A 10000-nucleotide genomic window follows, 5' to 3' on the forward strand; every position below is an offset into this window, starting at 1 on the left:
ATATATATATATATACTGTATATATATATATATATTTATTTATATATATATTTATATATATATTTATTTATATATATATTAGAATATATATATTTATTTATATATATATTTATATATATATATATTTATTTATATATATATGTATATATATACATTTATATATATATATATATGTGTGTGTGTGTGTGTGTGTGTGTGTGTGTGTGTGTGTGTGTGTGTGTGTGTGTGTGTGTGTGTGTGTGTGTGTGTGTGTGTGTGTGTGTGTGTGAGCCCCAAGCACTCAACCGATATGGTAATATTGTTAATCACGTGTCCAGCACGTAGCCCGATACCATGGTGAATCACATACAAACTTCCTAACGTACGGAAGAGTAGTATTTCATTATAGAGACAAAGAGATATAGAAATCAAATTGGAGTCCGTATCATGAGTGTGGTCCCCACAGGAAAAAAATAAAAAGTAGGCAATACAAAGAGTAGTTACTATAATGGTTTCAATCCTTATTGGACATCATTGACAAAAAAAAAAATATAGTACCTTTTTCACATACAGTAGTGAGTGAGACCTTAATGCGTTTTGACCTTTTTTTCACATAGTGAGTGAGACCTTAATGCGTTTTGACCTTTTTCCATATAGTGAGACCTTAATGCATTTTGACCTTTATGCAGACATAGTCCCCACGGGAAAAAATAAATAAATAAATAAAAATTAGGTAATACAAAGACCAGTTACCATAATGGTTTCAAGCCTTATTGGATATCATTGACAAAAAAAAAAAAAAAAAAAAATCTAGTACCTTTTTTCACATAGTGAGACCTTAATACATTTCACCTTTTTTCACATAGTGAGTGAGACCTTAATGCGTTTTTACCTTTATGCAGACATGGGAAACGTCACCGAACACGATGGCTCCAAGAATAGATGGATGGTTCCTCCCGGCCGAAGTTCCGCGTTTACTTAAGGATGGAAAATATAACGATGTCAACATCATGATTGGAACCACATCGGACGAAGGCGCATTTTTCAGTAATTGTGAGTATTACTTTTTCCAACATTTTCCATATATATATATATATATATATATATATATATATATATATATATATATATATATATATATATATAAGGTAGGGAGGTACTTACAGTAAACTGCTTAAATTAGAAAGAAATGGAAGAGTTCAAGAAGAACCTAAGAGAGGAGTGGGAAGGAGTGAAGGATAGAGTAGAACTAGGAGTGGAGGAGGAATGGGGATGGTTCAAGGAGGGAGTCACAAGGTGTGCAAAGATGGCGTGTGGAACAAGGAGGACGGGAGGAAATAGAAGGAAGGATAGTGAGTGGTGGGATGAGGAAGCAAAGAAGGTTGTAGAAGAGAAGAAGCGAGCTTTCACAGATTTGTTACAAAATAGAACGAAGGAATCATATAAGAGGTACAAAGAAAAGAAAGGACAAGTAAAGCATAAGAAAAAGGAGGCAAAGAGGATAGCATATGTGAAATAGGGTATGTCAGAAAATTTTGAAAGTGATAAAAAGATGTTTAGGAACAAATTAAGAGAGGAAGAGGAGTAAATCAAGTAGAGAAGGAAATGTAAAAGGTGCAGATGGAAAGATGATAAGGGAAGAGAAGGTAATAAGAGGAAGATGGGCAGAGTATTTTAGGGATTTGCTGAATGTGAAGGAGGATAGGGAGGGAAAGCTAGTTGCAGTGGGAAACGCTAAGGAAAGGACAGTGATGAAGGAGGAAAATGGAGGAGAAATAAGGAAAGATGAAGTGAGGCCAGTTGTTAAGATGATGAGAGCAGGTAAAGCACCTGGTCTGGATGGTCGTCATGAAGAATGTCTAAAAAAGGAAGTTACAGTGATGGTGGACTGGCTGGTGATATTATTTGATGTATGTTTAAGAGAGAATAGAGTGCCGGAGGACTAGAGGAGTACCTGTATAGTTCCATTTTACAAGGAAAAGGGGGAGCAGTTTAAGTGTAGTAGTTTCAGAGGGATTAGCTTGTTAAGTGTAGTTGGGAAGGCTTATGGGATTGTATTGATTGAAAGGATTAGGAGAGGAACAGAGAGAGTAATTGGTGAGGAACAGTGTGAGTTTAGGACAGGTAGGGATTGTGTGGATCAGCTTTTTGTGGTAAGACAGATATGTGAAAAAGATTTAGGAAAACGTAAGGATGTTTATTGGGCCTTTATGAATTTGGAAAAGGCTTATGACAGTGTAGACAGGAAGGCACTGTGGGAGGTATTACAGATATATGGAATAGGAGGAAAGCTGTTAAGAGCAGTCAAGAGTTTTTACGAGAGTAACAGAGCCTGTGTTAAAATCAGCAATGGAGAGAGTGAGTGGTTTGAGGTAAAGGTGGAACTTCGCCAGGGGTGTGTTATGTCATCTTGGCTGTTCGATTTATACATGGATGGGATGGTGCGAGAGGTAAATGCAAGGGTAATGGATAGGGGATTGGAGGTGAATGAAGAAAATGGAGAAAAACAAACACACACACACACACATACACACACAATCAAGAGGACATAACAAGAAATATAAGATAGCTCTAAATGAAGGACAGTATGAATTCATAGTTTTTCACATAGATGCATTATTTGGTGGAATAATTTGAAAAAAAAAAATCCAGATAGACAGTGTAAATGGATCTATGGGAAAGTGGATACACAGAAACAGAATCCTGTGAGCATAGTTTAATTACTGTATACTACTTGTCATGAGGATGCCGGGTCCGAGTCCTGGGCAGTACCACATTTCAATTTCAGCATGCTGGCCTTTGATCACAGGAACACTGATGATAAAATATTGTCAATAGATGCATACCATAGAATCAACCCTCAGTCCCACCATCGAAATGGATTCTTACCAGACGCCTGTTAGGTCATGGCCTGTCGCCTGTATAGGTCCGTATGTGTTTCACGAGCGGAGGTTTCTTCAACGTTGCCGGCTTGCCAGGCCTGTCGCAACAATCCTCCTCTTTTATCCGGGCTTGGGACCGGCATGGAACTAGTTTACACCATTCGCATGGCAGAGTTATCGAAATGGTTGATGTTTATATTAATATTTTTAACTCAGTTTCAAATCTCCTGACTTCTTAGATCTTGGAAACTTTCCTGATGCCGTGACGGACCTCCAGTCCAGGATGCCTGTCAACTTTCCCTCGGCCTTGTCGATTGACGAAGAGGGGGCCTGGGACATCTGCCTCAAAATCCTCAACTTCTACTTCGGAAAACCTGAGCTCGATGTGAACAATACAGAGAAGATTATCGATGTGAGTAATTAATATATATATATATATATATATATATACATATATATATACATATATATATACATATATATATACATATACACATACATATATATATACATATATACATATATATATATATATATATATACATATATATATACATATATATAATATATATACATATATATATACATATATATATGTATTATATATATATATATTATATATATATAATATATATATATATATATATTTAAGATTATTTCAGACAAATAAGAGAGAATGTGGGTGGGGAAGGGCAAACGAAGATGTGTTAGGAATAGAGTTTATTGCCCTAACGTTGCGACCAACTTGGTCTTCTTCAGAGGACTACAGCATTACAGACGGATCACAATTCTTATATTCGTAGTGAGAGGGAACCCGCCAAGGTATGAGCGTCATGTTTTCCCTTTGGCTAACGATTTAATTATTAGGACACTTGCTGCTTTCGAGAGGCATTTAAATCCGTCTCTGTCGTTGTTGTTCTTGTTGGTGGCGATATGTGCAGCTTCCACAGTTTTTCTCATTTTCTTCTCAAATCCCTCGTGTAGAATTTCTGTGTTGTTCCAATCAGGTAGATGTCCACATTTGTCCAGGTGACGAACCAAGGAGTTAGATGTTCTATGAGCCCTGAGATCGTTTTTGTGCTCACTCAAGCGTTTATTGATCCCTCGACCTGACTCACCGAAGTAAGATGACGAACAACCGTTGCATGGAATACGGTAAACGACACTGAGATTATTACGAATATTATTATGTTTCTTAAATATTTTTCCTATTTTATTGGAAGATATTTTTGCTACATTTATTCCACTTTTTAACAAATAATCATCAATAGCTATGGTGTTTATAGAATTAGGGACAGAAATAAAATGAGACTTATCCTTTCCCGGGGTCCGGACATTTGAACCATCGTAGATCTTCTTGGCTTTCCTCATTGTCCTGGTGATCAAACCTCCGGGGTATTTCAGCTTCCTAAAGGTATTCTTGATGTAAGTAAGTTCATCCTCTAGGAGTTCTTCACTGCAGATACGAAAAGCTCTGAGAAAGAAACCTATTAGAACACCCGTTTAAACACGTCTGCTGTGTGCTGAAAAATAGTGGACAAAGTCGTCCCTATTGGTGGACTTCCTGTACACCGAGAAACTTACCTGTTGAGAACCTCTGTGTATCAACGTGTCTAAAAATGGTAACTTACCCTCTTTTTCCAGTTCAACTGTGAATTGAATGTCTTTATTCACAGCGTTGAGTCTTCTCAGCTTATTTTCTACATTGGTTCCTTTTGGCATCACCACGATAATGTCATCCACGTACCTTAACCAAGTGGTACCTCTTCCCATGATGTCGATGTATTTGTCCATTTCTAATACTTCCATGAATAAACATGCCATGACAGCAGATAATGGACTCCCCATTGCGAGACCTCTAATCTGTTTAAATTCAATGTTGTTAAACATGAAATATCCAAATTTGACACACATGGAAATAAGTTTTATATAATTAGATCTTGGGACTGGAAGGATATCATCATCTCCTTCACTGTATTTGTGATTCCAGCTCTTCGGTGTGATAATGTCCCTAAGGAAAGAAGCTCTAGTTATTGTTAAAAAAAAAAAAAGTAGCTAGCGCCAGATAATTTCGCGTATCCGTGGAGTAGAATCAGTGCTCTCATTATGACCACGTATCCCTCTTGTTTGAATTAAATAGTCACGAATTAAATAGTCACGAAATGCTTAGCCCTGCATCAGACTACATCCTAACTGACAGAAGACAACACACAAATTAATTTTTGGGCCATGCCATAGCCCAGTGGATATCATGTTTAACTCATGAGCAGGTGGTCATGAGGTCGATACCCGGGACCTCCTGTTGACTATGTCGCGTTGGCTTACGACAGTCCTGGCCAGGCGGGGAGGCGACCCAAACATCGGCGGCTTGCCGCAATTGACAGGGCTCACTTTTCCAGAGGTTTTTCACTTCCCACATGGTGAGAGAGGGATGGTGAGAATATAGGTTTTCCCCGGGGATTCAATCACAAGTCTGAAGATTCTGAATACAACTTGATGAACAGTCGGAACTCATTTGTTTTGAAATAGCACAAGATATATAATTAAAGTTATACAAATTAAACGCCCTTTGAAAGTGTTTTATTTAAAATTTAGAATATACATACCTTATTTAAAAAAGAAACAAATCACTTACCCAGAAATGTTTTACGAATGGTCTTAATTCTAGATGTTTGGATACCGACACTTCAATATGTTCAGTGACGTCGCCTCCACAGCTCATTTACAAAACCACAAGAACGGGAAATTGTACCTTTATGAATACAGTCATGTGGGGCAGTATAATTATCCCAAGCATATTATTGGCATCGAATCCTTCGGCAACTGTAAGTATTTCAGCTTTTCATGAACTCTACCAGAAGTCCGTGTTATGATAATAGAGATTCTTGTCTACAGTTGTGCATTCGAATGGCTAGAAATCAACTTCGGTTACATTTTATTTTTCGAACCCTCTGTATATCAAATAATATTCTCGTTGTACAGTGTGGATCTAATTAGCGAGTAAAATTATATGAAGCAATACGTAATTTGGATGTGTTATTAAGATATAAGAAGTAATAGGATGTTGTAAACGAAGTTGGTTACTAGTCACTCAGATTCATAAGTGTCAACAAAAATCTGTTGTAACGCGGCCTGTGCATCTGCAAGTCAGCTTATTGATGACGTCATGTCGCATCTGCTCTGTTTGTAACGTATTCTAATTCAAATTCAAAAGAATATTTGATAGGTACATCAAAAGGGTCATGCTAGCATGCTAATATAACAATTCATAGCTGCTTCAAGGGATTGTGTTTCTATTTATAAAGTACAATTGCTAAAATCAACAAGTATATCTATTTCCTTTTACCTTCTTGTAAATCAAGTTTTAAAAGAAATGTTTGGTTGTAAATTTTCTTGTAACCTCAGTATCTGTCACAAAGTATACTAACTCTGTGTAGTCACACCTACAAGTCAAAAGTAACAATGCCAAACGCTTGTTCAGTGTTTTGTTTCCAGAAAATTTTGAAAACAGAGTATGTCAATGTAACAGTGTCAGCATTTGATCAGGTGTTAGTTGTCACTCAAAAAAATAGGCGTGATATCAATAATGATCCAAAAACTGAAGATGTGTTCGTCATCATCATTGCTGTTGTTGGTTTGAAGGTGTGTCATTTACATTATTCCTAATGAAGAAAAAAGTCTAGAGTATTTTTATTCCTGTGAGGATGTCAAGCTGTGATTTAACATGAGGGGGTATTTTGCTAGAGATTTGAAAAGGAAATGAGTGCGTGATTAAGTACCTCCCTTATTCTCGCCTTCAAACTCTCACTCTTAGCTCTCTTTGTCTCTCTTTTGCTCTTTCCCTCTCTTCCATCTTTTAACTTTCTCTTTTTCTCTCTCTCTCTCTCCCATTCACTCTCTCTAGGTCACTTGCTCTTGTTCTCTCTCACTCTCAATCAGCCACTCAATCTCTCTTTATACACACAAACACACGCACGCACACACACACACACACACACACACACACACACACACACACACACACACACACACACACACACACACACACACACACACACACACACACACACACACACACACACACACACACACACACACACAGGGCTGAAATAATTTCAGTATCGCTGTGTTTTGAGTCGTTACTCCAACTCTTGTGGGCGGGGAGTTGGGTGTGTGTGTGCATGTAAGGTCACAGCATTACCCGTAGATCGGTCATACGAGCTCTGAGCTCTCTTTCGGGAGGGAAACAGCTGTCGATCACGAGTCCAACACGTGATCCAAAGACCAAGATGAACCAAGGTGAAAAACTAAGGTAAATCACACACACACACACACACACACACACACACACACACACACACACACACACACACACACACACACACACACACACACACACACACACACACACACACAGGGCTGAAATAATTTCAGTATCGCTGTGTTTTGAGTCGTTACTCCAACTCTTGTGGGCGGGGAGTTGGGTGTGTGTGTGCATGTAAGGTCACAGCATTACCCGTAGATCGGTCATACGAGTTCTGAGCTCTCTTTCGGGAGGGAAACAGCTGTCGATCACGAGTCCAACACGTGATCCAAAGACCAAGATGAACCAAGGTGAAAAACTAAGGTAAATCACACACACACACACACACACACACACACACACACATTCCATTATGAAGCCTTTTATCCATGCGGCTTTATGTATACAGACATAGTTGTGTATGCGCACGCATATTTCCTCATATTGAGGCATGCAAAAGTGAATTCAAAGAAAAATATGAATTTGTTTTCGTAATACTTCATGTTAATCAGTCTTCTTATGTTGATTACGATATTTTCTATAATATCTAATTTTGTCAAAGGATTTATGTGTGATGACTAATAGCAGTCAATTATCATGACGAAGATTTTCTTTTTTGTGTAGAAGTATTATATACTTAGTGTTTTCAGAACTTTATTGACATCTCTACGTACCTGGGTTACCCACTATTTTTTTTTTATATTGTAGATTAATCTTCACTAGGAAAAATAAAAATAAATAATTATTTCTTTTAACCTCTACTACCCTTCTTTCTATTATTTTCCTCAAATCTCTCCTTTGCGATCTCTGTAGCTCCACGAGATTGTCCCCTACGGGTGGTAATGGCCAATGAAATGTTAATGTTTTTTTATTTATTCTTTTCAAGATTCGAACCATGGAGACGAACTCTTCCTCCTTTTTAAGGTCAAGGGTACAGGCCCGCTCGACCTAAAGGAAGATCGCAAACTGAGGGATAACATGGTGAAAACCTGGGTCAATTTTGCCAAATATGGGTAAGGAGTACAAACATCATAACATCACTTCTTACAGTTTTCCTCAATGGCAATGAATCACAACCTTATTGATAATCCCGATGAGAACCTGGGTCAATTTTGCCAAATATGGGTAGGCGAAATTCATAACATCACTTCTTACAGTTTTCCTCAATGGCAATGAATTACAACTTATTTACAATACATGAGAACCTGGGTCAATTTTGCCAAATATGGGTAAGGAGCACAAACATCATAACATCACTTCTTACAGTTTTCCTCAATGGCAATGAATCACAACCTTATTGATAATCCCGATGAGAACCTGGGTCAATTTTGCCAAATATGGGTAAGGAGCACAAACATCATAACATCACTTCTTACAGTTTTCCTCAATGGCAATGAATCACAACCTTATTGATAATCCCGATGACAACCTGGGTAATTTCACGTGTTGGCTACAGAACACTACAGGAGCACAAACATCATAACATCACTTCTTACAGTTTTCCTCAATGGCAATGAATCACAACCTTATTGATAATCCCGATGACAACCTGGGTCAATTTTGCCAAATATGGATAAGGAGCACAAACATCATAACATTACTTCTTATAATTTTCCTCAATAGTAATGAATCACAACCTTATTGATAATCCCGATGACGACCTGGGTCAATTTTGCCAAATAGAAATGAAATTCACCAACAGCATAATAATACTCTTTAGTTTTCCTTTTTGATAATCATCCAAAACCTCAGTAAAAATCTGAATATTTGCTTATGTTTTATCATAATTATGATCGTAAAGTTTATTACGATAGGTCTTTTTCTAATGACAACGATAACAATAACGGTACTTTCTTGTGTGGAGTACAAACCTCGGATTTGGATCGCCTCACCTCAGTTTTTCTGAGCAAGTTAGAGTCTAAAGTTTCCCGCCTCATTGTCGTTTCTTTCCTCACAAATAACAACCTTAATCCAGTTTCCATTCGTCATAATACTTTATTTTCTTTCTACTGTTATTTTCAGCCATCGTTCTTCTGAATCTCTTCATAGTGCACTCATCAATTATACCCCGTAGACAGAGGAATTTGTTCTTGTATACATTTTAGCTGCTATTAAGCAATTTTACTCAGTTGAGGAAAAAAATATCGCCTGAAGGTTGTAGATTATCTCAACATGTAGACAACATAGCTTGTTCTTCTTTCTGGCTCCTAATAGGCTATTTTTATTTTGGGGAAAACTCCATTCTCTAAATGGCCATTTACACGGTCAAACGGTTTGACAAACCCGGTTTGTCAGACAAGTGTTTGAAGTGATGTTTGACCGTGTGAATGGAGTATTCGGTCGTCAAACACGTTTGTCGAACGTGTTTGACGACCAAATACCCTATTCCCACGGTCAAACATCACTTCAAACACTTGTTTGACAGACCGGGTTTGTCAAACCGTTTGACCGTCTAAATGCCCCTTAATGGTTAATAGACAGAAATCTCGTCCACACGAGCATACATTACCTCGTGACAATAGAAAAAAAAATGGCCTAGGTAACGATATAATGAAATCATGGGGAGATAGTATCTAACAGTATGTCTGGTATTAATGCATAGATCCAACCTATGGGTAAAAAGACAATTCAAATGAAGGGTGTGCCAAGCTGTTGAGGTGCTTTGCGAAGTAGTTTACATCGACTGTTCTTTGCTATTCTCAAGGGGAGAAACTGTCGTTCATGGAATATCTGTTTATTGTCCTTCCAGAAATCCCACACCGGATGATTCCCTTGGCTTTACCTGGAAACCAGCGACCAACTCCTCGTTGAGGCATTTGATGCTTCAGACTAACCC

At 37.8% G+C, this 10000-nt stretch overlaps 1 protein-coding gene across 2 annotated transcripts in view; it reads left to right on the top strand.

Moving 5' to 3' along the window:
• Nucleotides 1-10000, top strand: part of LOC143027020 (esterase E4-like) — a 29553-nt gene that overhangs the window by 17860 nt on the left and 1693 nt on the right. For both annotated transcript variants that reach the window (XM_076187857.1, XM_076187856.1), the window contains exons 7-11: nucleotides 882-1032; nucleotides 3101-3273; nucleotides 5530-5686; nucleotides 8051-8177; nucleotides 9914-10000. The exon at nucleotides 9914-10000 is cut by the window's right edge and continues 28 nt beyond it. In XM_076187857.1, the coding sequence (XP_076043972.1) occupies nucleotides 882-1032; nucleotides 3101-3273; nucleotides 5530-5686; nucleotides 8051-8177; nucleotides 9914-10000 (695 nt within the window). The remainder of the gene's footprint in view (nucleotides 1-881; nucleotides 1033-3100; nucleotides 3274-5529; nucleotides 5687-8050; nucleotides 8178-9913) is intronic.

Source organism: Oratosquilla oratoria, chromosome 7, assembly GCF_046742065.1.
Source record: "Oratosquilla oratoria isolate Oo_2021 chromosome 7, ASM4674206v1, whole genome shotgun sequence".
NCBI classification, from domain to species: Eukaryota; Metazoa; Arthropoda; class Malacostraca; order Stomatopoda; family Squillidae; genus Oratosquilla; species Oratosquilla oratoria.